This window comes from Desarmillaria tabescens (assembly GCF_030435595.1).
Source record: "Desarmillaria tabescens strain CCBAS 213 chromosome Unknown EV420scaffold_16, whole genome shotgun sequence".
NCBI classification, from domain to species: domain Eukaryota; kingdom Fungi; phylum Basidiomycota; class Agaricomycetes; order Agaricales; family Physalacriaceae; genus Desarmillaria; species Desarmillaria tabescens.
This window is the reverse complement of record NW_026848315.1, coordinates 276837-302691: the sequence shown is the minus strand read 5'-3', so window position 1 is coordinate 302691 and position 25855 is coordinate 276837. Positions and strand designations below refer to the sequence as shown.

The 25855-nt window shown below is 48.7% G+C and overlaps 12 protein-coding genes across 12 annotated transcripts; 5 read left to right on the top strand and 7 right to left on the bottom strand.

The window, feature by feature from the left end:
* Nucleotides 1–955: 955 nt before the first annotated feature.
* Nucleotides 956–3470, bottom strand: EV420DRAFT_1479466 (major facilitator superfamily domain-containing protein; the record flags this gene model as incomplete). The annotated part of the gene is made up of 15 exons (XM_060469580.1): nt 956–976; nt 1029–1092; nt 1155–1230; nt 1282–1359; nt 1409–1551; nt 1601–1707; nt 1754–1843; nt 1895–2114; nt 2163–2320; nt 2378–2499; nt 2614–2686; nt 2749–2819; nt 2941–3018; nt 3078–3268; nt 3319–3470. The coding sequence occupies 15 exons, from the start codon at nt 3468–3470 to the stop codon at nt 956–958; spliced, it is 1644 nt and encodes a 547-aa protein (XP_060331033.1).
* A 940-nt stretch (nt 3471–4410) lies between these two features.
* EV420DRAFT_332274 (major facilitator superfamily domain-containing protein) lies at nt 4411–7179 on the bottom strand. The gene is made up of 17 exons (XM_060481734.1): nt 6887–7179; nt 6645–6835; nt 6512–6584; nt 6433–6452; nt 6308–6378; nt 6191–6251; nt 6111–6138; nt 6040–6058; nt 5938–5988; nt 5733–5890; nt 5464–5683; nt 5313–5402; nt 5147–5253; nt 4955–5097; nt 4826–4903; nt 4570–4763; nt 4411–4516 (listed from the first exon to the last, which is right to left on the bottom strand). Exons 1-17 carry the CDS (start codon nt 7024–7026, stop codon nt 4496–4498), a joined length of 1665 nt encoding a protein of 554 aa, XP_060331032.1. The 5' UTR covers nt 7027–7179; the 3' UTR covers nt 4411–4495.
* Nucleotides 7180–7622: 443 nt separating this feature from the next.
* Nucleotides 7623–9146, top strand: EV420DRAFT_1678857 (inner membrane protein import complex subunit Tim54-domain-containing protein; the record flags this gene model as incomplete). The annotated part of the gene is made up of 4 exons (XM_060479185.1): nt 7623–8006; nt 8061–8272; nt 8340–8400; nt 8453–9146. Exons 1-4 carry the CDS (start codon nt 7690–7692, stop codon nt 9144–9146), a joined length of 1284 nt encoding a protein of 427 aa, XP_060331031.1. The 5' UTR covers nt 7623–7689.
* A 61-nt stretch (nt 9147–9207) lies between these two features.
* EV420DRAFT_332089 (DUF1295-domain-containing protein) lies at nt 9208–10892 on the bottom strand. Its single transcript, XM_060481733.1, has 11 exons — nt 10659–10892; nt 10588–10608; nt 10449–10538; nt 10319–10399; nt 10255–10266; nt 10186–10199; nt 9972–10133; nt 9871–9918; nt 9778–9821; nt 9611–9730; nt 9208–9554 (listed from the first exon to the last, which is right to left on the bottom strand). Exons 1-11 carry the CDS (start codon nt 10786–10788, stop codon nt 9269–9271), a joined length of 1008 nt encoding a protein of 335 aa, XP_060331030.1. The 5' UTR covers nt 10789–10892; the 3' UTR covers nt 9208–9268.
* Nucleotides 10893–10902: 10 nt separating this feature from the next.
* Nucleotides 10903–12940, bottom strand: EV420DRAFT_1540501 (TFIIE alpha subunit-domain-containing protein). Its single transcript, XM_060473081.1, has 7 exons — nt 12721–12940; nt 12532–12627; nt 12336–12477; nt 12049–12290; nt 11567–11997; nt 11187–11519; nt 10903–11130 (listed from the first exon to the last, which is right to left on the bottom strand). The coding sequence occupies exons 1-7, from the start codon at nt 12831–12833 to the stop codon at nt 11021–11023; spliced, it is 1467 nt and encodes a 488-aa protein (XP_060331029.1). The 5' UTR covers nt 12834–12940; the 3' UTR covers nt 10903–11020.
* A 646-nt stretch (nt 12941–13586) lies between these two features.
* On the top strand, nt 13587–15834 carry EV420DRAFT_1747763 (uncharacterized protein). The gene is made up of 4 exons (XM_060480206.1): nt 13587–13666; nt 13724–14950; nt 15042–15138; nt 15193–15834. Exons 1-4 carry the CDS (start codon nt 13664–13666, stop codon nt 15630–15632), a joined length of 1767 nt encoding a protein of 588 aa, XP_060331028.1. The 5' UTR covers nt 13587–13663; the 3' UTR covers nt 15633–15834.
* EV420DRAFT_1540495 (uncharacterized protein) lies at nt 15810–17441 on the bottom strand. The gene is made up of 9 exons (XM_060473080.1): nt 17182–17441; nt 17061–17130; nt 16750–17008; nt 16625–16705; nt 16562–16576; nt 16409–16513; nt 16293–16353; nt 16113–16245; nt 15810–16059 (listed from the first exon to the last, which is right to left on the bottom strand). Exons 1-9 carry the CDS (start codon nt 17403–17405, stop codon nt 15925–15927), a joined length of 1083 nt encoding a protein of 360 aa, XP_060331027.1. The 5' UTR covers nt 17406–17441; the 3' UTR covers nt 15810–15924.
* Nucleotides 17442–18832: 1391 nt separating this feature from the next.
* Nucleotides 18833–19341, bottom strand: EV420DRAFT_1230020 (uncharacterized protein; the record flags this gene model as incomplete). The annotated part of the gene is made up of 3 exons (XM_060466536.1): nt 18833–18903; nt 18991–19173; nt 19230–19341. Coding segments are annotated over 3 exons (366 nt in total), but the record flags the coding sequence as incomplete, so codon positions are not given.
* A 277-nt stretch (nt 19342–19618) lies between these two features.
* EV420DRAFT_1540487 (uncharacterized protein) lies at nt 19619–20654 on the top strand. Its single transcript, XM_060473079.1, has 2 exons — nt 19619–20449; nt 20506–20654. The coding sequence occupies exons 1-2, from the start codon at nt 19972–19974 to the stop codon at nt 20511–20513; spliced, it is 486 nt and encodes a 161-aa protein (XP_060331025.1). The 5' UTR covers nt 19619–19971; the 3' UTR covers nt 20514–20654.
* A 60-nt stretch (nt 20655–20714) lies between these two features.
* EV420DRAFT_1678833 (uncharacterized protein) lies at nt 20715–22462 on the top strand (the record flags this gene model as incomplete). Its single annotated transcript, XM_060479184.1, has 2 exons — nt 20715–20809; nt 20864–22462. Exon 2 carries the CDS (start codon nt 20864–20866, stop codon nt 22460–22462), a length of 1599 nt encoding a protein of 532 aa, XP_060331024.1. The 5' UTR covers nt 20715–20809.
* Nucleotides 22463–22882: 420 nt separating this feature from the next.
* EV420DRAFT_1642493 (uncharacterized protein) lies at nt 22883–23196 on the top strand (the record flags this gene model as incomplete). Its single annotated transcript, XM_060477371.1, has 2 exons — nt 22883–22991; nt 23027–23196. 2 exons carry the CDS (start codon nt 22883–22885, stop codon nt 23194–23196), a joined length of 279 nt encoding a protein of 92 aa, XP_060331023.1.
* A 12-nt stretch (nt 23197–23208) lies between these two features.
* Nucleotides 23209–24743, bottom strand: EV420DRAFT_1308276 (uncharacterized protein). The gene has a single exon (XM_060468523.1). The coding sequence runs from the start codon at nt 24726–24728 to the stop codon at nt 23241–23243; it is 1488 nt and encodes a 495-aa protein (XP_060331022.1). The 5' UTR covers nt 24729–24743; the 3' UTR covers nt 23209–23240.
* Between the last annotated feature and the right edge of the window lie 1112 nt (nt 24744–25855).

Here is a 25855-nt window from a genome sequence, read left to right as displayed (position 1 = left end):
GCGAACGGCACAGTCATGGCAACAAGGAAAATATGATATTTGATCCGTGCCCTAGGAAGCGCAGTATGGACCATAACTAAGAACAGCACTGTTGAGACTGCAGCATGCGTTAGAAGATGGAAGGGAGCACTGCTATGAGAACGGACTTGAGGCTCCGAACACGCGACACTGGCCGCATTACGCGCCGCCGAATTGAATACAATGTGGGATAACCCTGGAGAATTTCGGCGCATCATGCATCACCAGCCAGCTGAGGGATGAGTCTCAAAGAGCCCAGAGGCTTGGCCCTGCCAGTAGAGGCGGAGATCACCCCCTACCGTGGGCCCGTCGTCACGCGTTCGACCGCTGTGGATTAACAACGGGTGATTAGAAGGGCCAGGTCGTCTTCTAGACGTGAGGTTCAAGTAACAGTGTATATACCACGGGAGATTGTTGGTGAATCCAAGCGCCTCGTACTAAGAAAGCCCATGATAGTGAGAAGCGACGAACAACGATTGAACAGCAATTGTCGGCCCGTGTTATGCCCAATCTGTCTTATTTATTTATTTATATACTGGGATTAAGTTGATTTACCAGGCGAATTAATTTTTTTGAACTATAACGCCTCTCATTGAACACCTCTGGACAAGTACACATGAATTTGTTCTATAGCAAGAAAACCGGTCGCGTAGTGTATACGATGCCGTATTAAAGAGCTCAAAGCTGCGTTAGAAGTAACCTCGGAATAGCGACAAGTTTAACTGGGGGTTCATCAGCGCCAGGAGTCCTTTACAACGGCAGCCACCTCACCAGGGAAGATTCTTTACGCCGTTATGAATTTGATGACCGTTGCTGACTATCGGTCGGTCGGCTGAGAAAAAAACATTCCGAGTTTCTGCTGATTATTGAAGTAGCAGCAGAGATCTTCCGAGACTATTACGTACACAACAATTACACTATCTACTTAGTAAAAAAATCAAGTAACCGAAAACCGTTCCTGTAAAGGATGAGACCGAGAATATCCACAGATAAGACCGACTCGGACGTACTCGTAAACTCCGCCCATGCATCTGCATGGCAGGAATAATTAGAACAAAGAGGCCCGCTACGATTCTAGAAAAGAAAGAAAAAAGTCAGGCAAAAGATTTCCTTTTTACTGTTTCCACTGGACATACGCGGCTTCGCAACCAAATGTTTGAAGGGCACCATGTTTTTCTGCCCAAGGAACTTGGAAATAGGCAACCGCAAAGCCTTTATTACAGTAGATGAGAAACTCAAGTAGCTATAGTAGATATTACATACCTCCGAGGACACGCACTAGATTTATCAGGGCACTGATTTCACCTTGGTGTTTCGGGAAGCAGTCGTTGCAATATGCGTCTGGCTGAATGTCGGTCCAAGGAAAGCGACGGAAGGTTGAATTACATACATATAGCCACGGTGTTGACCATGATAGCCAGCTCCGCAATACCCCAGCCCATGACGATACCAGTAGTATTGAGATGATTCTGTATCGATGCGCCCAAGGTGACGAAACCGCATATGTACAAAGGCAGAGCAATATAGCAAGCCCTTGAATCTGTTCAGTATAACATGATGATACCTAAAAATACAAACTCACCAAAGTCGACTCTCAGCTTCGAAGACACCATGATTGCGTCTGATACTCTGATTCATAATCCAATCATTCGTATACCGACCTGCCAGTTCACCCAAAAGTACAGATACCTACGAACTCAGCCGAGGGGTCAAAGCGAATAGGACAAGAACCTACAATCGGTGTACCATATGCTCCAGCGATAGCGTCCTGGCTCCAGCCGAACCCGACCGGTGGAGGGCTTCCCAAGAACACTGCATTCGTGACCTGCATGAAAAATAATCAAAATAAAATCAGAGACAGATGCCCACGCCGTACATTGATACCGATACCAAACCCAAATAAGATACCCTCGAAGAGCAGAATCCCAAGAAGGTGAGGCCGCCATACGACATTAAAGGGTGAGAAGATCGATTCCGTCCAAGATACTCGATACCTGGCCATTTTAACTCCGGTGATACCGATGAGCGTTTCGATTTTATAGCGAAAGCCCGTAGTGACTGGTTCTGGAATGGGTTTCACAGTTCGGTCATACATCCTAGAAGGCATTTAGTAGGGACAAGAAAATAATGGAAACATTGCGCACGTTTCGTCCATGAAAAGCGCGATTAGGACGCATACGACGGCACTATAGATGCAACCAATTCCGTAGGCCCACCTCCAGTTTTGTCGAGCAACAAGGAAGCCAAAAGCGAACGGAGAGATGAATGGGGAGACAATAAATCCCATTGTCCAGAAGTTGAGCTAGGTCGAAGCTCGGCGATGAGGAACGAAAAATATCATATTCTGTTGTAACTCTACCTTCCGCGCTTGAAGGTGAAAAGGATATAAATCCGTAACGATATATAATCCCTGGGAGAACTTCTTAGAAAATTCAACACGAGGGTCGAACAATATTCTATACCGTGACTTGAGGTGCAGTTCTACAGAATGCGTTCAGTAGAGGAAGAAAGACCAACAACAGACTCACCCGAAGAAAGCCGTCAAGCATCTCATTCCTGAGGGGTCATCTTTAATTGAGAACATTCAGAACGAACTGGATTTCCCACCAGCAAAAGTTGCCAGATCCGGCGCCAATGTACATCCCACGAGGAAGCCAAGTGCGAAGACCTGTATGAAGAACCAAGACATCAATCCACGGAGCCGTGCCCATAAATAAACCTTATCTCCACCTGCGACCAAAATAGAACTGGAAGACGCCCGTAGCGGCGAATGAGCATGACAGCGAATATTCCCCCCCACCCTTTGAACCGGGTATTAGTGGTGCATTAACCAGGATATGCATTGTGGACGGACCTAACAGGAAGATGCTCCAACTGGACGCGTTGTTATTTCAGCTCAGCAACAATTCAAACGGAACTAACCCCACTTTGATGTCAAATTGTTAATTACGCCGGTAGTAGTATCATATTGCTCAGCAAGCCGAAAGATGGACGCGATTCCTGCGAGAAGGCGTCGTCTGTAAGGGAAACGACAACGCAAAACACTATGAAGCTATCACCTATGCCACTGTCAAAGTCCGGAACGATAGCAGCTAACGTGATGATAATGAGGTGGATACTCTTGCGTGCGTCAGTCCAATTCTGGGGGTCGCGCGGAGAATCGGTCGGTTGAAGCCACAAGACTTTGGTCCCGTCCCGCGAAAGCTTAAGCTTGGAGGCGAAAACCTCGCCGAACTCGATTTTTGCCTCTCTGAGAAAGTATCAGCCAGAGTAATCATGATGTGGGAAAAAATTCGTTACACGGGATCAATAACGAGTCTACCTGCATGAAGTTCGTGAAACGTAGCGAGGTCGACCTCTGCCGTGTCTTCTTGAACTTGAAGGACGACACTAGGTGCAGAGTCACCTCCGTGCTTCTCAGAGTCGATATCGTGCTTATCGTGAACAGACATGATGGTGGTGTAGATATATTACCGAAATTCGCCATCATATATAAATGCTCGGCTCAAAGTTGCTATGAGAAGCACGCGCCAGGGGTGAATCTCATGGGGTTGTGCTACGTAGGTCAGATGGGAGGCGGTCCGTCGCAGTCGTCTCCCCAGAATGGGAGGAAGTTCCCGTCGATAATGCGTCTTTGTAAAGCAGGTCAGGCAAGCGTGAGAGAAGTGGCTATATTATCCTTGGCAACGATGCTCAGCGAGACTCGGGGGTTATAAGAATCCTGTATGGCTGCAAGATGTCGTTGAAGTCCGAGAGATAGGAGACAGAGGTCCCAAGCGACAAAGACAGGGATGAGGGAAATTTTTTATGCATACTTATCTAGTACGAATGCGGGGAAAAACCCTTGAATGTGGGGTAACATATGATCTGCATGGGGTCGCCTAGGTTCACATGATGTGAAATATGGACTTGATTGTGGACTCCATAACAAAAGTAGTTTAATACAACATGCATCAGTAACTGCTTTGTTAAGCTGATGAAGGACAGGGCTTACGGCATTTGTTCAGTGGAGCGGAATTTTCTCTTTCCGCGATTTTTCACAAGCTTCGAACATTCTGCGATTCCGAGGGTGAATTTCAAAGACCGCCGCCTGTGGTCAGTCACAGGTGATGATCCAAGCTTGCGAGGAAAACAAAAACCTGATCCAGCCAGGCAACCTTGGAAAAACACCGTGGCGGGAGGAAAGGAACATTGATTGGCGCGTGGCTCATTGGAGTAATGATTGAAGTCTGGCCAGTCGTGAACCCTGCAGCGAACTTGTTCAGTGAAATAAAAAGAAGTCTGGGGAAGACCTCGATCGACTGTCATCGAGTTAAGAACGTCAAATCGAAGGGACTGACCTGAGGGGCTCAAATCGAGGCTTCGCCATGCTTATAACCGTTAAACTTTATAAACTTACATTCATCCGGGAGGTAACGTAGCGTTTACAGACTTTTGTAACTAGTAATCGTGAAAAGACATTGAAAGGGCACATTAATTATGCCACAGAGAAGCGTTCCTGTAAAGGCACCCGTCATGAAGCAGGTCATTCCACAGATAAACCAGACATACTCGTAAACTCCGACCATATATTTGCAGGGCTGGTACAATCAGGAGGAAAATTCCCGCCACGATTCTGATCAAGAACATCAGAGGAAGAATCTCGTTTTCATGCATCCGATGTACATACGCAGCTTCACAACCGAATGTTTGGATTGCACCATGCTTTTCTGCCCACGGCACTTGGAAGTAGGCGACCGCAAAACCTTTATTAGAGTGCATTGAAACTCACACACATGACTTAGCTGTATAAAAAGTGTCTACGTACCTCCGAGAGTTCGTGCTAGATTGATCAAAGCACTGATTTCGCCTTGGTGTTTCGGGAAGCAATCATTGCAATACGCATCTGATAACATGTCGGTCCGAAGGAAACAGCGAAATCGGAGCAAGTACACACATATAGCCACGGTGTTGATCATGGTAGCCAGCTCCGCGATACCCCATCCCATGACAATACCACCAGTATTCAAGTGTTTCTCGATTGTTGCGCCGAATGCGACGAAACCGCAAATATACAGAGGTAGAGCGATATAACAAGCCCTATCATTGCACTCAGTATGATAAACCGATGTCCAACAAACAGACTTACCAAAGTCGAGACTCAGCTTCGAAAACACCATGATTGCGTCTGATACTCAGGTTCATGATCCAATCATTAGTATAGCGACCGACGAGTTCACCCAGAAGTACGGCTACCTGGATATATGGCGTACAAATGATGCAAATGTAAGTTAGGGAAGGAGGGAGACACGTACGATTGGGGTGCCATATATTCCGGCGATAGCGTCCTGGCTAAACCCGAACCCAACGGGCAGTGGGGTTCCTAAGAACACGACATTGGTAACCTATGACAAAGCAGTCGGATTGTCAGATCGAGATAACCAGACTGTGTTGAAGGCGCCGTACGTTGAGACCAATGCTAAAACCAAACAGGACACCCTCAAATAAGAGAGCACCCAGGAGATGGGGCCTCCAGAGTACATTGATTGGTGAGAGAATTGATTCCGCCCAAGATACACGGTACTTCGCCATTTTAAATCCGGTAATACCGACGAGGGTCTCGATCCTGTAGCGGAGGCCTGTGACAGGCGGTTCTGGGACGGGTTTCACGGTTCGGTCGTACATCCTAGGATGGGTTAGCGGAAGCCGACGTTAAACTGGGTCAGATTGCCTACGTTTCACTCATGAAAAGGGCGATTAGAATACAAACAACAGCGCTGTAGATGCAGCCGATTCCGTACGCCCACCTCCAGCTTTGTCGAGCGACAAGGAAGCCGAAGGCGAATGGAGAGAGGAATGGGGAGACGATAAACCCCAATGTCCAGATGTTGAGCTATACGACGGATTAAACATGAGAACTGATGTATTCTGTGCCTCTACCTTTCGCGCTTGAAGATGGAAAGGGTATAGATCCGTAACGATATATAATCCCTGTGAAAGATCTCAGAGAAGGCACCGTAGGGTACAAGAAATCTTTCATACCGCAACCTGGGGCGCAGTCCTGCCGACACAATGCTATCAGCACGGGAAGAAAACACCAACATTGGACTAACGCAAAGAAAGCCGTCAAACATCTCATGCCTGAAACGCTATCTTTAACACTGAAGCTTGACAACAAGATGAAAGTTCTCACCAGCAAAAGTTGCCAGATTCGGCGCAAAGGTACATCCGACAAGGAAACCAAGAGCGAGAACCTATCCGATGGTAGACATCATCAATGGAGGGTCCCATTTTTAGACCATGTACTCACTTGCGACCAGAATAAGATTGGAAGACGGCCGTACCGACGAATGAGCATCACCGCGAAGATGCCTCCCCATCCTTTGCCAAGCGAGAGAATTAGATAGATTATGCAAGTACATAATGCAGACTAACCCAAGAGAAAGATACTCCAACTGAAAGCGTTACTATTTTAGCACAACCCGGGATGATGGATCAAACGGAAGATACCTACTTCGATGTTAAATTGTTGATCACGCCGGTGGTAGTACCGTATTGCTCAGCAAGCGGAAAGAGGGATGCAATTCCTGTGAGAAGGGACAGAACATGAGGCAGCGAATTCCCAGAGTGTTAAGCAGAACTCTCACCTATGCCACTATCAAAGTCAGGAACAATAGAGGCCAGCGTGACGATGAAGAGGTGGATGCTCTTGCGGGTGTTGCTCCAGTTCTGGGGATCACGTGTTGAATCAGTCGGTTGGGGCCATAAGACTTTGGTCCCATCGCGAGAGAGCTTGAGCTTGGAAGCGAAGGCCTCGCCGAACTCGATTTTGGCCTCTCTATGGACGTGTCAGATTGTTGGATGGGAGAGAAAGGTTTTAAAGGCGTACGCTGGATCAATGACCAGTCTACCTGCGTGTAGTTCGTGGAACGTAGCGAGGTCGACATCGGTATCTTCCTGAAGGACGACACTAGGTGCGTCGTCTCCATGTTTCTCAGCGTCAACGTCGTGCTTATCGCGAACAGACATGATGGTTTGGGTGATCCTCTCCCGAAAATCACCACCATTATATACATTCAGTTCAAGTTAAATTTGAGAAGCCCACGTTCAGGGCAGATTCTCACGGGCTTACATTACACAGGTCAGACGGACATTCCGCCGCAGTGCCTCTTCCCATTGTTGGAAGATAGTGAACACCTATTTTGCGTTTCTCACACCGGTAACGAGGTGCTCAAGGTTTCGTCGTTCCATCGCTCTCAGAGGGGAGGAATGTTTTACCCAATCTTTCAAAGGGGTGATGGAACGTTTGCAGCAGGAATTCCACCAGAGATGACGGTCAGTATGGACCGAAGTTACCGGTATAATAGTCGGCCAGAAACCATATGCATATAATATAATAGCAAGCTTCGAGTAACCTGTTAGACTTGCGAGGAATGACGCGCATTTCGTACTACACCTGTGGTTGTTGACAGGGAATATAGGCTAATGGTATCGGCTGTCCCAGGTTCTTGGGGCCCAGGCCAGCGGTAGGTGAATCTTGGTAAGGTGTTGATGGTGGTACAAGTACAAGAAACGAATATTAGCCCTGAGCTTAGTCAGTACGTTACGGTCGGATACCGGACCGGATTGCCGTTTGCAAAAATTTCTTTCCGAGGCAAGTTGACCACGAACCGAATCGCTCTGGATGCTGGGATGAGCACGGAGCCTCCAAAATCCGGAATTCGCGCCGCTCTCGAGTACACCGGTATTCCCAAATCATGGCTCTCTAAACGACCCAAGCTGCCCTCGCGGAACTGGCTCATCTTCCTCACCGTCACGTCCTCTCTTACTGGCCTCTTCGTTTACGACCGCCGACAATGCAAGAAAATTCGACAAGAATACATAGATAAGGTCAAGCATCTTTCGGAGGAGACTCCAGACCATCTGTCATACCCTAGGAAGGTTACGGTATATGGAAGTAAATGGCCTGGAGATGAGGACCACGACCAGAGTATGAGATACTTTAGGAAGTACGTCAAGGTCCGTCGAATCCTGTCCGGCTCTGTGCTTACACTCATACTCAGCACACACAGCCTATCTTGGTCGCTGCCTGCCGTGGACTATGAGATGGTGAACGGAAAACGACATGGGGATCTCGCGACCCGTATCGCCGACGAGGTAAAAAAGCGACGGCGGTTAGACCTGGGTCTGGATAGTCCTGCAGACCGTGCTGGGATGCCTCCGCGGTATACGTGGCGCACGAAGGAGCAGCTGAGGGAGCAAGAGCTGAACGGGGGTATTGTTATCGTTGGGCGCCCGACGTGGAAGGGAGTTCATGACGGGCCTGAAGAATGGTTGGACAGAGCTGCTCGACATTGTTGACCACGATGAGGAGCTGTCGAAGGAGCTGGAGGCCGACGGGCGGTTCGATGAGCCCGACGAACCGATGGAAGGCGCGTTGTCTTCCCCAGCGCAGATGCATAATTCCCAGTTCTACGCTTCCTTACAAGCAAAGTCCTTCTTTGCCGCCGCCGTCACCCGCCTCTGCCATGGACGTCCCCGCCACTATCCCCGCCCTACCGCCAATTTTGCTCGTCTCATTCGTCGACTACGTCGGCATCAAACTGGTGCCCCACATGATATGGGACTGGATGAACCGCCGACACCACGTTCGCGCGGGTGCAGAGGCCGGATACCGACTAGTCATGGCTAACACGCGTCCCATCAACCCCCCAGCAACTAAACCTCTATTCTCCGATATTACCAACGCCCCCACGCCAGATACGGATGTTGATTTCGACAAGGCCATGGAGGGCTACTTCAAGAGCTCTTTACAATCAACTCCTTCTGATATCGAGCGGAGCCGGAAGAAGTATTACGAGCAGCTGCCGGCCAAGTTGGTTATCGCTCGCGAACTTGCGAGGAATGTTAGGGAGCCTACGTCAGATGAAGTCAAGTACCCGCCGCCGACAGAGGTCGAGTTGAGGGCGGAGCGGATGACGAAAGAGAAACGATGGCGGAAAGACCTTAGAGGATGGGAGATCGTCAAGCCCTCGCAAGAGGTTCCTTGGGATCCAAGGTTCGAAAATGCACTCACCATTTTTATCGACCCTCCGAAAGAGTCAGAATATAAGGAGGAACTCAGTGCTAATGATACTCAATCTAACTAATAGTATACATTGTTCGCCACTCAAATTTGAAAAGCTTGCAATATATTCAAGGTGCGCCTCTTGGTAAATTCCTAAAGCTAGATGCGCTAGACGTTCCTATTGTACAATGTTACATTTGACTCTTATTCACTACTATTTCCCGTGTTATCAATGAGATCTGCGCTTTCCTTTCCTTCATCGAACCGATAGAACGGAAAATCCAATAGAAGAGACGACTTCAACCATCTGGGAAGTGGTTTGTACACTGCAGGAGGTATGGGAATCAAAATCGAAGTCTCGTTCAAGTACGCCTTGTAATTATTCCACGCTTGATTGGGAGACTCTACTTCAGGTCCGTGGCTTATGAGAAAGAACTTCTTTGCCTGGGGTTTCTCAGCAGTCGGGATCCCGGAAGCGAACAACAGTAAACTGGAAGCGTAAATGTTTCAGAGCATGTTAAGCTGATTGCTTATTGGCCAACTCACAGCATAGTGAAGAGAGGCGACACGATAGTGGCATACTGTGCAGATTTTGCAGAAGATGGCAGTGACCCAAAAATCGTTGGAGACAGACAGAGGATAAAGATACCCCACCAACAGAGTATTCTGACACTCTGAGCGAAATGCAAGAAACACTCGAGATTACAACTCACTCTCCAAAATACGGCGGGTGTCGAGACCACCTCCATAAACCGGCCTTGTACGACATGTTAGACAGCCTGTGCTTATACTAAAGCATTGCTTACCGTCACCGGTTTATCCTTAGGATTCGATTTGTTGCTCTTATATCGAAACTAAGAAAAGATGTCAGAAGTGTCGCACATGATGGTAGAGCTAACTAACATACCTTCTGAATATCAGCGGTAGTCTCAATGATCCAACCGACGACCCAAAGGATTATACCGACGATATCACAAGCAGTACCAAAAGCCGGGTTTGAACCAGACCGCCTTGTATCCGAGATTCCGGGCGAATTGAGGATCGTAAGGGGAAGAGATACGGTCCACACCTTGAACTCGACGGTAAGCTAAACAAGCGGATTGCGCGAAAAATAAACCCACCCAAACTATCTGACCTGAAATATGGTTCGCCTTCAGAATTGGTATTAGAAAAACTAGACAATCACAAACCTATCCAGAATCCTAAACGAAATTATAAATATTAAAACAATCACTTTTATAGCAACTAGCGTACCGAGGAATTTGAAGAAATGTGATCGAATGTCGTCGAAGCGAGTATCTGATCCTGTCTTGAGAACGCGGTAGAGTAGGAAACCTGCGGTATACAGTTGGATAGTTTAAGACGCTGCAATAAAGCTAGTTACCTGCGATGCGAACAGCCCAAATCATGACGAAAATACTCGCCACAATATTACGAGCATAATATGTATTTCCCATAAGCAAAGTCAGAAGGGCTGTAGGGCGATGTTGAATAGAATCCAAAGCGAGTCTGTCATTCCTCACCTAGAAGGAAGAAATTGGAGCCTAGAGAGGAGGTCTGTCAGCAGGGGTCGTTGTTCTCCATGGACACACACCTCCAGTAAAATCCGTAATCTTGTCGAACTGGAATATCCATGCTATAGCAAAGCCAGAAAGCTGGTATGCAGTCGTCACCAGTACGGTGATTGCGAGATAATAGTGGTCAAGGACATATACAGGTGCCATGATGGGGATGGTGGGATGCACAAAGTATTTATAATCGAAGGCCCCAGTCTTGAGACAGTCATGACATTACTTAGCAACGAATCGAAGGGCGGTGATCAGATCATGGTGCTAGTGTTAGGAGTCAACGGGCCGGTGAGCCGCTTGTTATTATCCATCACCCTAAGATATACTGTATGGTGTCTGTATTATACATAGCATATGATACATCTATAGATATCAATCCATAACACTCCTACATTTCTTGTGATTGCATCACTTCGAAATACGCCGTGTACTCCTCCGGTGTCATCAATTCGTGGTCCTCTTCAGTAACCTTTGAGAACGCAACCGGTTTACCGTTCACTGTGGAGTTGAAGGTTAGAGAAACCAGCACTTTCTTTAGAACGAAGACAGCGTACCATAAACGATGGGATCATTATCCGCATCCATTGGCACAGGTTCAAGTTCAGCCCCGTTGTTTGAAAAGTCGCCATTCATGACATACGACGTCGCTGCGTCTTCTACTTTAGGGACTTTAATCTTCCCTGAGGCACCTTCGTCTTCGCGGGACCGGGACCGTTTCCTATAATCGTTCAATGAATCAAGATATTCAATATTCGGCTTTCGGTCTTCCTCCTCGTCCGCCCCAAAGTCGTCAAAGTCGGAGCTGCCGGGAGCACTGAGACCAGAAGGTGTAGCTTGGGCAGATGCCGCAGCAGATGCCGCCAGTGACGCGTAATACTGCTCGTAATCTGGCTGGACGTTAGCAGAAAATGGGATTGGAGAAAAAGACGCTCACAGTCAGCTTCACGGTTGATGGTTGGCTTGACGTCCTGCTCAACACTGATGGTCTCCTGCACACGATCTGGGCGCATTCCCACTACCCCCAGTCCTCGCAAGATATCATCGTTTGAGCTAGGCGTCGCATTCCCATTGGCTGCTTCTGCCCTAGCATTCTCTTTTACGCCTAACGCGGTGAGATCGCCTGTAATGGTACTCTTCAGATGCCATGCCGGTAGTGCATTCTGTTGCCTCTTTGCCTCGGCTTCCGCGTCCCGTTCTTGTTTCCGCGTAGCCTCATCCTTGTCTGTAGAGATGACAACGCCAATGCCATCCTCTTCCTTCTTGTTGGGATCTGAGCCAGCAATCTTGAGACCTCCGCCTGCTTGAGTGGTCTTCTGCTTTTCTGGGTCAATAGCATTGCTCTGAACCCATGCCGCTACATCAAACCTAGACAAAAGGTTAGTCCACAACAGTGAAGCAGCGCCAGGTCACACGCACGCTGGCAACGTCATCGCCTCGCTCTTCTGCAGCCCGGCACGGATGAAGCGCATTTGGTGATGGAACCTCAGCATCCTGTCTTTGCTGCCCTGCTCATGGTCGGCGTCCTCATTGTCGATTATCTCCGCTTGGCAGATCTTGCAAACCATTATGCCACGAGTAAAATCCATTAGCTGATCGGCGTCCAATGCGCTATATGATTCTTTACATTGGGGGCAAATGTACCCCTTGTTGCCGAGTTGCTGTGGCGCAGTGAGTATATGTATAAACAAATCTGAAGGACGTACGTTACGGAGCTTGGAATCAATTTTGTGGTGCATCTTGGCAATCCTCCATTTCACTACGTTGCAGAAATGCTCGTAGTCAATGTAGTAGTACTGTTTGCCGACCGCTCGCTGAGCGCCTTCCCTCAGCTCATTCTGCCTGTATCTACATCGAACATTAACAAGGTCCCAGAGGTGAGACAAAGTGGCATGAACATACACTTTGACCAGTTTGTCATTCGACAAGACAGCGACAATCTTGTTAAGCTCCTTGGACTGCAGCCCCAGCCGACTTGCCAAATCATCATCCTTGAGACTGTCCAGAGAGAATGGTGCGGTAGTAAGGGAAGAACACGAAAAAGATGCATGTTCAGCATCTACAGAACTCATCTGCAGTGCCAATACTTACACTGGATGTCGGGAAAGTTGATCCATGATGATGATATACCGAGGCTCGTAGAAAGCTCGAGAGACATGTAGAACAAGGAGCCGTAAGGTTTCTTGATCCTCTTTAGTCGCCATTCTAGCGCCCGACGAGGGCCTATAAGGCCGTGGATCCGAAACCGCGGTACAGTTCGCGAACGAGCGTAGGCGAAAGCTGTGGTGTAGTGGAGAAAGAGTAGTCACGTCACAGCAGGGTGTGACAGACAGTATTTGCCTTGTTTGCGGCCGGCCGAGATTGTGCTGGACCTTTGCCTCTTCCGGTATATTCGGTCCGATATTCTAGACCGGCGACGCGACTTTGACAACGACCACGTGAATCAAAACTGCCCGACAAACAAAATCGGTACGTACGTGTTCTACTTATTGCTCGAGCGTTACGCACATATCGACTCATTTTGCACCCAGTCCCGTGAGACCTTGTTGGCTGACGACTAGTGTTTCGATAACGTGACTTGGCGCGGCTCGGCCCGACTCTATTCGGCTTCGGCTTCAACGGCTTCACCAAGTCATAATTTTTGATGGCTTTGAAGCTAAGTTGCCGTCACGCCGCTCCAGCCGGTCAAGCTATGACTTCATGCATTTCCTTTAAATGGAAGCTCATCAGTAGATTTTAGGTAACGTAATATTCCAGAAATTTCGGAGAAATTGCGGGAAAAAATCAAAGTCGACCTAAAATAGCATTTCGGTATTTTTTACTCAAGTCGAAGCTCGGGCAACTTCAAGTCGCGCTAAGCCGCGCCGAGCCGGTACTGTGGTGTGACTTTGCCGAAGTCATTCGGCAACATCGGCGTGACTTAGTTCGGCTTGACTGGCGTGGCGCGCGGCTTTAAGCCGAGTCATCGAAACACTACTGACGACAGTGATAGTCGATTTTCAAGCTATCTTTATCTTTATAGAATTTGATAGCAATGGTAAACAGTCGCTAGCTGTATATCTCTTTCTATTTCTACCTCACAATGCCTCTTCAGATCAAACGGCGACAACAGATGACCCGTAATGCCATTTCGACGTCTTCCATCTCTCTCAAAGACGTCCTCAGAGAAAGGGAGAATCTCAACGTTCCATTAACTCTCAGTGTTCTTGATCGCGAAATGCGCCTGCTTCCTGGCCCTCCAACCCACCTTTATACCGGCGCAATGCGATCCAACGTTCCCAGGTCCACTCTGAACTTGGCTGCAAACTGCATGACGGCCGTATTTTCCCTAATAAACGGCGAACATGCCCTTTACCCAGAGCTCGTCGAGCGTGTCGATGAACTTTTGACGCATCTAGTACCATGGATGACGTGGAGCCTTGACTCTTTCATTTCGACTCCTCAGATTTTCATCCCTATATACCCGCCAGTCGAAGGAAACATATGCGCGAACATCCGCACCGCAACCGCTCTTTGCGCTTGTCTCATCATAGTGCCTTATTACTTCCCCCGACTCTTCCAAACCCTCCCTTCGTCCAGTCATTTCCGAAGTATCACTTCTTTAATGCCCAGAATGACGCTAAAATGGATCTTATGTGCGGAGCTGTACTTCCATGAACCAGAAGACATTATTCACGTGACAATGAAGGGCTTACTATCGGGTCACTGCGGCGAGAAATACAAGAAACAACTTATCCAAGTGCTGCAAGTCCTACCTGCAGATCGCCTCACTTCCTGTGTTCCTCAGCTCATATCACTCATGCCAAGCCATCACGACACAGCATGGAAGTCCCTGCTCCTCAATGCCTCGGTGGTTAGGATCGCCGGCTCTCCACTGAGCATGCCAGCTTCCCTTATAAACGCTTTCCTCTTTAACCGCTCAGTTCATTGGATGTGTCAACTAATCCGCCGCGTCCAACTCGCTGACAAACCTCCCAAAATCATCCCTTATGCAAAACACATTGTCGATATCTGTTTTGAATACCTAGAAGCAATATTCCTAACCAGTGAACCGCGATGGATTGTGCAGGCCATCGATGGTGGCTTACTCGCATGCATATTCGCAAATGATGAACCTTCGAAAACCAGCGACTTGATCTTGGAAATAATAACCGTTAATCTCGTTTGGCGTACGATTCTACGTTCCACGCACAGAGCTATGAAGGACGTTAAGCCTGTATCAACAGCCGCTTGGCAGAAGTTTATGGCAGGCATTTCCAACAGATGGGGCGTTCGTAATCATATCAGCGCAGGATTCAATCTATGTGGAAATGAGAAAAAGGTACTAGGATTGGATGTTATCTCTCTTTACTGACTTTATCTTTAGTGTCCCTTGCCTCCCGATAGACCTGTCTGACTCCAACGATGCGTAGGATGCGGCATCGCCTTTTGCTCGCCGTCGTGCCAAAGGGAAGCTGGGGAAGGCCACCGGCGTATCTGCAGAAATCAACGGCAGAGAACGGAAGGTAGGTAAGAGGTAGCTACCCGCCTTATGACGCCGCTCACGTACTGGCATCTTCACAGCTGGATATCCCGAAGACTTTTCTCACCGAGACCGCATCTATCTCCAAGTTTTCATCGGGGGCACGCTCGCGAAGGAACAAACTCTGATGGAAAGGAAGGTCTTTGAATACTCCCAGGACACCCCCTCCGAGACGGTTTTAGCATGCTTGGACTACACCTGTTATCCCAGTTCTATCTCCATTGCGTCCTTCGAAGAATTTCGGCGGGTCTATGTCGATAATCACGATTTGCTTGAGGCAGTCGCGGAGGCCGAGAACGCTGTCTCGACGAAAGGCGACGACGAGAAAACGAAAGGTATACTGTTGGTGACGTTGATTCCTTGGGCAAACCGACCTCGTGCGGCTATCCAATGGCTCGAATTCTGTCTTCTGCATGACGTAGGATCTTTTCAGCTTCTCCAAGAACCGGTACCCATGGATTCATACATTTTGACACGGTAACAGAGGATGGAGCGGATGGACTCTTCGGATGTAGCAGGAATCTGTGGTTCTTTGCTGGGACACTTTCGCACGGGCTCGTATTATCGATATCTGGATCAAATAGCTGGAGTACGCTGTCCGGTGCTTCTTGCTGTAACGCCTCCATGTTAAGCTAATCAACGAGTTCTTGGCTCTAGCTGTCAATGATTAATATTTACGATCAATCGGTTAGCAACGGACTTCTACAAATATACAGCTCGGCTTGAACCAAATACAACAAATACAATATATATGAATATACAAGCAAACATTCTCAAGCACTCTGAGAGGGAACGTTGGAATTGTCGCCGATAGCTCGCTTCCACATCTCCCAGTATTGACTCGTATGTGAACAGCCTGGTGTCATCTCTAGAGTGTGAAAGGCAGCCGGAAGTAGTTTCTCCAACGCCTAGAATACTTGTTAGAAAGGTAACGAAGAGCACTTGTCACTCTTTGACGAACCTTGATCCTATCTTCCCAAGGAGGATGAGTGTCCTCTTTCTTCATGTTCTTGAAAAGCCTGCCGGACTGATGCTCTCTAGTTTCTATGAGCTCCTTGAGAGATAAATCCATATCATGAAGCCGTTTGATTGTTCTGTAAGTCTGTCAGTATGAATTCAGCGCACGGATCTCCCTGCATACGAAATAGCCGCAGTTGGATTATAACAGGCGCGAGACATGAACAGAAGGCCTAGAGAATCAGCTGGAAATTTTTTGTCAAAGATACCGGGATGGCGCAATTAGTAGGCTGGACAAACCTTCGTATTCGTGCCATTGGAAAATATCCCTGTAAAACCAGGTCAAAAAACTTCTTGACAGGTTAATTTGAAGAAGACTGTTCTTCTCCAAAGCATGTTCGGCGACTGGAATGAACCCCAGTTAATACGATGAAGGCGATAAAGATGCCTTACTCTCATGAGCAATCTCTATGATCCATTAAGACAAAAGCCAACTGAAATATCATAGTAGCTCACCGTGAGCGAGACACGAAGCTATCATATCGGTGTTCCGCAAAAGGTTGAACATACTCGCAGTAATCGTGATGATTCTGGTCCCTGATACTCTCAGACACTTGAGCCCCCGAAGGAAGATAACATACCTGACAGTACGCAGGCATTAGGCAGAGGCCCGTCAAGCACATACATTCTCCATTCGCGATCTTCAAGAAGGGAATCATTCTCGTCTTCGCTGTCTTTGATAGTGTGTCTGGGACCAAGACGGCCAAGATCAGATGCAGATAGAATACGAGACACAATATCTGAGCCAAGTTTGGACAGCGGATGATTGGGAGGAAGGATCTTTGTACGCGAGGTCGGTTCCATGTAGGACAGTAGCTCTTCTCGGGCCGACTGGACAAGCTGGACGGGCGTGAGTCAATCCCCTGCAAGCGCCTTTTTGTTGCTTGCTCACCTTGGCCTGAATTTCTTTTCTTCTCGCGACCTTTCTACGTCTTCGGCCCGTAATAGGAACCTCTTCCCAACTACAACAACACAGTCAGAGCCGCATTTTTAACGACAATTCCATATAGTACTTCTCCGGCTTGGTGGTTTCTTTGTATGCCGTATATACGATTCCAACGGTGGCTATCATTGCGACAGGTAATGTCCATCGTCGTGTTCTTGCGAAGCCAGCTTTGGGTGGTGGAGGGCCCGTATTGTGCAGGCTACGTCCGCGTCTGGCGATCAAGTATTTCAACGCATTTGAATGTCGACAAGAAGAAAGAGGTGCAATGTTGAATAGCCTAGGCCGCAGCATAAAAGCGAGTCAAGGATTGTACGGCAAGTAGTAGTAGTATTCGGTTAACGACCGGCAGAGAGGGCCGTATATGATCACGCACCACACTTCGGCACACGCCGCATAGACGGCAAGGCCACGGTCACGTTTATCTGTACCAAATGTTCGTTCCCCTATTTCCTTTCTAATCCCTTCTATGGCCATGTCCCTCGCCCAGATAATATCATCCCTGGGCCCTTTCTCCTTCAGGCAATTGCCAGTGAATTAGAATTTAACCCCACCTTGCATACTAGAAGGCTCTAGAGAAGCTATTAGGGTGCACAAAATAGTCACACAGAGCGCTTGTAATGCATCTATTTCTAGGTAATGTTCTCTGATAGAGACGCACCACTACCCTCCTGGACCATTCGAGCATGCTTACAAAACTGTCACGACCCGCGATGGCAAAATTCACGTCCTTTTCTCTCCATAAGATGTCGAGTCAAAACTCATAGAAGTATGTCGCCTACTCAATGTCAGTTCGCCTGTTTCCAAGGGCTCCTCTTTTAATCAATGGCTTGCATTGCTAGGAATATTTACCTCAGGTTCGCCCGGACACTGAAGACGTCTTCTGGCTCTCCGCGTGGTTCCATAATCCCTTCGTCAATATCCATCCGTTCCGGGTGAACTTGAGCCTCCTCGCACACACCAGAGATATTGACCTAGTTAGGACGGAAATGGATGAGTAACCAGAGCACTAGTTTCCTCCATTATCGGACGTTTCAGCTTCCTCCCGTTTCATGTTTCGACAGAAGGCAAAGAATCATATTTGACTGCGTCGTCACGAGCGCATAAGTACTTCCTGTGCACTTAATGATAATAGGCCGACGAAGGGGATCTCTGCCCTTTGGCTGATTTCTTTTTCGTTCGTGAGCAACTCTTGGCCCATCTTACCGATAAATGCGATCTTCCCGCCAAGCGAGGTCATCCGACACAGTTCAGACGGAATATATTGCACCAGGTGGACACTGACCTGTCAGAGGCACTGTCAAAATTGGCAGTACGTACTATCAAGTAGTGCAGAAGGTACCGAAGTGCCGAAAAACAGAAGCGAAGCAGGGTTCAGAAATGCAGATGCTTCATGATTCACGCCGACGTCTGAAGATCGACGAGAACCCGAAAGAGACATAATGGGTGTAGGGGAACGAACATCTGTGCAGCGACAGCACTCCGGTTTCTGAAAATCTGAGAGGCGACTACGCGCAATCCTCAATACCAAGGTTGCGTGTTTTTTTGAGTAAGAATCAGTGGGTATTTGAGCTGTGATACATGCGATGTACAGTTAATGATATTGCAGTGGTACAGAAATGCCAGGGTGAGTCCAAACAACGAAACAGAAAAAAGCATCGAAATAAATACACGATAGCAAGGCGACAGCGAGCACAACCAGAAGATGACAATCATAGACCGAGACCGGTAAGCGCAGCCAGAGCAGTCTTCATACGAGAGACAAATTCGTTGAGGCGTTCCCGCGTTTGTTCTGTAAAGAAGACGTGTCAGTGACGCACGACTTTGAAGGGAAGATGTAAGCCGGTAGTTTTATTTGCTATGGAGGAATGACTCTTACCAAAGATAACGGAAGGAAGGGACGACAGAGAGAACGGCGACATGCCTTGCTCCTTCTCGACCTCCATGACTTGGGATATCTTCTTCTCAAACTTCTGCACCGCAACCTGACTTTCGTGTTTGGGCCGTGCCGATGCCCAGGCATGCGTTTCGAGGACCACGTCCAGCAACATCGCGCTAAGTTCTGCCGTGTATGTCGTCTCCACATAAGCATATATGCGCCTCAAATCAACGACAGACCTTGAGAAAAGGCAACATCTCGCGCAGATTCTTCTTCGAAGGGCTTGACTACGATGGATTGGTGGTCAAACGATGGAAATGTTTGTCCGATGATTTCTGTCAGAGGACGGTCGCGATGTTGCTGTTGGCTGAGCTTGGACGATCCGTCTCGAGGGGTGGAGGAGATGGAGGACGCTTCGCCAGTATCATGGGTCTTTACTTGGCTCGACGTCGTTGTCGTTGTCGCCGAGGCTTTTGACGGGGCAGACATGATGGTGGAAGAGAAGTGACGGTGGATATGAAGTGGCCGGTAAGCCCGGGAAATCTTATCTAGCTGAATTTGTCAACACAACCAAATATGATCGCTATATAAAGAGGCGCCGCCCCCTAATTCTTTTCCTTACTCCCGCAGTTGGCTCAATGCCGCGATGCTCGTTTCGTACAGAACCTCACCGTTCTCTCTTGCGAGCGGGTAAGGTCTGAGCATGCTGTCTCCCTCGATTGGCTCTAGCTGGGTCTGGCCGTAATAGCCAAGCAACGTACCAGACATTTCCCTCCGTCGCTCTTTTTCCCCAAGACACTCCTTTTGGGGCGAGGGATGAGCGTCGGACGGGTTGAAAGTCGTTGCGGAGACTGGGCTCGTGTGTTTGATGCATCCATCCGTTGTCTGGAGTACTATCGGCGTCCGGGTGTACCTTCGGGAACGCTTGGAAAGTCACATTCGTCGGGCTGAGCAGCTGCTAGTCTTTGACGAACCTTTCCAATGCCGGATGCCAACGTTGACTGCCTTACCCTGCTGTGTGCCCCCTTGGTCTATTTGCCTATTTGCCTGCCGAGGCCCTTCTCCGTCGCCCGTGGCCTGAGTAGCTCTGCATCGCGAGTGCTCACCGGGTGTATGCTCTTTTTCGCGCGATCCGCGTTTACCGCTCAGAATGTCAATAATCCGTATTGCATTTACCTATTACACTGCCAACCTTGCGGTGGCAGCAGCAGGCGGTCCGAGGCAGGAGGCGTTGGTAGGACGTACGAGGGACATCTCTTGACGGTTGGACCGGTGTTCGCATCCGGGTCCTTTAGCGCACTTTGTGGCGCGTCACTGGGCGTCCTATACCGACCTTCGGGTTTGGTTGGACGTCCGTGGCGAAACTCGATTCAGACTATTCTGGGTCAACTGGATCGTGAAAATTTTTTGCTCTGCCAATCTCTTCGGAGATTTTTATTCTTTTGTTTTTTTTTCGGAGGTATGTTATGTGGATTCCTTGCCTTCAAGTGCTGTCACTCACATCAAGCTTCCAAGGCGGCTAGTATATACCTATTCAATTGTAGAGTTCCCTCGCTAGTGTTTATCCGTTGATTAATTATTTGAGATATTGTCTGTAGATATGAATTGAAAACTAGGGGGCGGCAAGCCAAATCACTCTTTCAAAGACGCTTGGGATCTATGGCCTTCAATATAGCTGTGCGATGATTTGTTAATACACGACGCGAGATGCCGTAATCGGTACTCTTTCCTTCTGCCCATCATCTGCCTATCCCGTCGTTCGTAGCTATCTTCACACAAAGCCTCAGCTCGGGCTCTCACTTTCTCCGTTCTTTGCAAGGTAGGGTTTCCCTTTCTTGAATCGCCGTTTGCCCGGTATTTAATTTCTTTATAGATGGCCGTTCCCTATACCTGTACAACCTGCGACGAAGATTCTACACCCCCGCCATTGACGCAATATCTCAATATCTCTAAATCGCTCGTCAATTTCCCGGGTAACGACATGGCGCTATCATCGTCTGCAGCTTCTTTCCTTCAATCTGTCCTCAACGCCGAAGCAGAACTTATTCCTTCCCAGAAGAAGAACTATGGGATTTCCTCGCTTAAATTGCAGATCAAGGGAGCACTTTCACCGATCGGACGCCTCCCGACGGAGATCTTCATTGAGATTTTTCGTTGCGACTTCACCATTGACGCGTTTGACAGCTCCAAGGTGCCGTGGACCCTCGCACAAGTGTGCAGCACTTGGAGGGAAATCATAACCGTTCATTGCCCAGACCTATGGTCCTCTATCACCGTCAATTCCTACGCTTATCGTCGCAAAGACCCTGTTTCCCTTCTGAAGACGGTCCTCAACCGGTCCGGCCAGAGCGATCTGCACATCGATTTCTGGGAGATTGGCATCGAGAAAAAGATCGCCAAACAAATGCTTGATCTCCTGTTCAACGTGTCGAATCGCTGGAGCAACATCGCCTTTGACCTACAGCCCAGTTCTTTATCATCCCTTTCTGTCGTGCGCGGACGTGTCGACAGGCTATCCAAACTTTCTCTCAGCTACCATGGCCACGGGCAGCCTCCATCTTGCATTGATGCTTTCGAAATTACACCGCTATTGAGCGATGTCAACATTTCCGTTGGGAGAGATGATGATGTAGTTACCATTGTTCCCTGCGGATCTGAGAGCCTCCAGCTTTACCACTACGATCGTGCATACGGTGATGTTGATTTGCACAGAGCTCTTCTAGATACTATCCTCAAGTCTCCGAACCTCAGCACATTGCAGGCATCCTATCGCAATCGCACCACTGTAACTCGGCCATTCAGTACACGTATCAACAGCACGTCTATCAGGTTCCTCCAAGCGTTTGAACGTGATCTTCTTGACAGTCTTTCCCTTCCGGCGCTAGATACTGTATGGCTTGGACCCGATAAGCTCTGCCACACACTTTGTCCCGAAGATACACTGCCGTCATTGCTACGCCTCATAACCGCCTCTCACTGTTCTCTTACTCGTTTGGTACTAGCAGAAATCGATATCAGCCATGGACTTATCGCCATCCTCCGACATGCTCCAATGCTGGACTCCTTGGAGTTGTACTTTGCCTGGTGGAGCAACTCTCTGGATCGGGCCATGCAGCTTTTCGTTACCGCGATGATGGAGTCGAACGCTGCTCCAGCCACTAGTCCTGGAACTCCTTTTCGACCAGCAATCTTACCCTGTCTAACTTGTTTCAAGATCGAAATACGCGATGTCTCAAGATTTGGAATGGTGCTCTTTATCAACGACATGTTTGTTCGAATGTTGTCGATACGAAGGACAATGACGGCTGATAAGGACAACAAACTGCTTCAAACTGTAACAGTCTCTCTCTTCCGAGGTTCGGTTCTTCGTATGGCGTTGGATAGCGATTTCCAGGCTTTGAGAGATGGGGGGTTGAACTTGACAGTGTCGCTATCTGAGTCTAGCCCTGGTATGACTCCCACCCCCTACTAGTTTGGTCGTATCTATGTAAACATTTCAGTACTTCCTATGTGTATAGTCAATTCCTCCCACGACTGGCTAATGCCGCGTCAAACGATTTCACCACCGGTGGTTCTTGGCCAGACTCGCCGTATCAGTTGGGTAGCCATGATAAGAAATATTCTAGTGAGTATTTAGAGCATAGACGCTAAGTGAAGTCTCAAAAGAGTTATACCCAGCCCATTCTCAGCCTACCTACGGCCCCATTCCTCTCTGGTTCTCACCGCAGACTAAGTAGTTTGCACTTCCTCGCAGAGACCGAGAACCGGATGGCGCACCTACTTCACTGACTAGTCGCATCGATGCACGAGTTGTGTCATCCGACCACTCCCCCAAATACGTGTACAAATATGTGGCAGGCCGGCAATAGGTGATAGAAGAGGTCGACCTATAATGAGCGAGCAGATATCTCGACTCGTCAGTTCTGTCGAAGAAGAGTACCGACATGGCGCTGAAGATGAGGTCATGGCGGATCCCAATATGGAGTGGAAGGATATGGCAGGTCGGTGTTGTGAGGTTTCTGATGAAGACAAACAGGAGGACAAGAGTTTGAAATCAGAGATGAGTCGGATGATGGCGATGGCGATGCGGCGAGGCAGCACCTGAGAAAGGCAGTAGCACGGGTTTTCGCAATCAACAAACCTTTATACATAGCAGCGACTGCGTGTACCCTTCATAAGAGCAGTCCTTTACACCCTCTCAGGTAGGCACGATAACGACTCGGTTTAAGAAGAGCTAGTACAGTGTGTACTTAAACAAGAACATTTCGACACTTTTTCATAATACGCAGATCCTCTAACCGCCTCCACTCATCTCTATCGGGAATTTCCAACACTGACACTTTCTCAAACCTTTTCCCTGGCAGTCTTCGGCCGATAACGCAATATTGGGATAGCCATCCACCAGCGTAAAACAGTGTGTAGGTGTCGTCAGGTATCGGGTACTCGTGGGTGGCTGTGACATTGAATGCATGTTCTGTCTCACCTGCGTCTTTAACGATCAACTCTCCGTGTCGATCACTCCCTTCCACAACAGCCAGCCCCCGCACCAACCCTTTTTCAATGCACTCCGCATCGCACCAGTCTTCACCCATCTCCTCATTCCGATCAACATAGATGCCGGGGTCAGTATCTGCGGGCAGATGCATCATCATCAGCTGGTCCCACGATGGTCTCCATTTTGTGCCTGCATTGCCCGGTTCAGGATACGAGAGGAACAACCGCCCCCGACTCCACACAGGCACCAAATTGACAAGAGCTGTCCATGCGTCCTCGAAAGACTCGCTCTCATAGTATGCTGGTATCGACCGGGACCGCACAAGAAATGCCAGTCCCGCGACTTTGTCCACCGGGTTGGTCGACACCCGCGTCTGCATCTCCTTCAGCACATCAAACACCTTCGTATTTGAAATGTCCTCCGTAGACCGCAGCTGCTTGTGAAACCTGGTCAGTAGCGCAGTCTTGTACTTCCTGTTCTTACGCTTGGCATGCAGTGGTCCGTCCGGCGTGTCCCCAGCAATCACCCTCCTTATGCCAACCTCCTGTAGCGTCCATGCACGCCTAAACCAGCAGCGATCACTATCCAAGTCGCCCTCCTTCAAAGTCAAAGGCCGACCCAGCCCACTCAAGTAAATCACCACATCCCAGGACGCATCATACACTGCTCCGATGGTGGGCACATCCAGCTTCCACTCTTCCACACGCATATCCTCCTGCTGTCTACCTACCTGTCTCAAACAGAGAACATCCAACCACACATATTCTGCTCGAAGATTGAGCATCTCAATGCGGACAAGGTTGAGGCTGGCGTCTTTCGGCATGGGAACAGGCCATTCGCATCCGTTGATGGGTGTCGACATGTTGACACGATGCGTCTCATCCATCCAAGCATGCGATATTGGCCTAAGCCTCCACACCATCTCACGAGTAGGGATGCCCATGCACCAATATGGCACCACCCGATTGCTGCACAGATCCCACACACGTCGAGGTGGCAAATCTGGTTTGACGATCCGGTTACCGACGAGCGCTTTCCGTCGCATCTCCCGGTCTGCCTCTTCCCATTCGCGCAATGTGTCTCGTACTGTGCTCCAGTTGCGGGTGTACCATATCCGGCGGAGGCGGCTATATGCCATGCCAAAGTTCCAGTTCTTTGCGATGCACTCTTCAAGAAGGGAGGAGAGCGATGGAGTGTCCAGGGTGTGTGAGGTTCCCAGTGTTGTGTTGAGTTGACCCAACATGCCCTGAATGCCCAGGGTAGCGCACTGAGTGTCGGCAAGGTGGGATGATATCACAGGATTTCTACCGGTGTACACCCGTTGCTTTGGAACGGTGATCGACGATTCCTCTTGGCCCGTCTCAGTGAAAGCGGAGATGGTGACCTTAGGAAGGGAGATGTTCTGGGAATGGTATCAATTTCCCCTCTGTTTGTTTGTCGACTCTGACTTACCTTTGGTGGATGCCAAGGTTCATCATCATCATCAGACTCACTGGAAGATATATCATACTCGGACCAATCGGACGATGTATCAGACTCGGAAGCATCTTTCGAAGGTTGCTCTTCCGCGGTATTAGTCTCCAAATCCACTGCAATGGATGGTGATTCTGGACGCGAACAGGGCGACGAGTCTGGTGTCGCCTCCAAAACAGGACCAACATCTTCTGAAGTGTGACTACCATGCTGCTCTTGCAGCTCGGACGAAGTGGTTGTGTTGGAACTTTTGTCAAGTTCAGGTGTTCCGTCAGGAGATGGATCCGGGAAGTCAAAAAGACGGAGCGTATGCGTTTCCAAATCGACATCACACCGCCGAAAAGCGGTTGGACCTTGGACAGTGTTAACGTCGTCGTAATGAGTACTGAAATCGAGAAGGATCAATGATACATACTATTTCTCATTTTCTATGCTTAGAAGGGTACGCAGGGAGTCGAGGGAATGTGAAACGAAAAGGCGTTTGCTTTGATGCATCACAACTTGCAAATCACGGCCCAAATCTTCCCATGCTGTTGTATGTAAATAACATGGTAGTCTTCGCTCTACCGATCTCTTATGTAAATACTTTCCCTTCGATTAACTTGTTTCACATAAATCAAACAGGTTAGCTTGGAGACTGGGGTCAGCTTCATTTTTTGCAAGGCCACGATCCCATGAGCAGATACATCGGGAGAGTGGGTGGTGTACAACTCTGAGGCGTCTAAGGGAAATCGAGATTAGCAGTACTGGCGCTTGTCATTTTTGGGCGTAGTTGTCAGGTACTTTCGGCGCTTCGATATCAGCGAGCGTAGCAGCAGTCTCTTCAAAGCTAGCTCAGGCCATCCCGCCCTATACATTGAAAAATGAACCATTTTTGAAGTTGGTGTTCCATCAAAG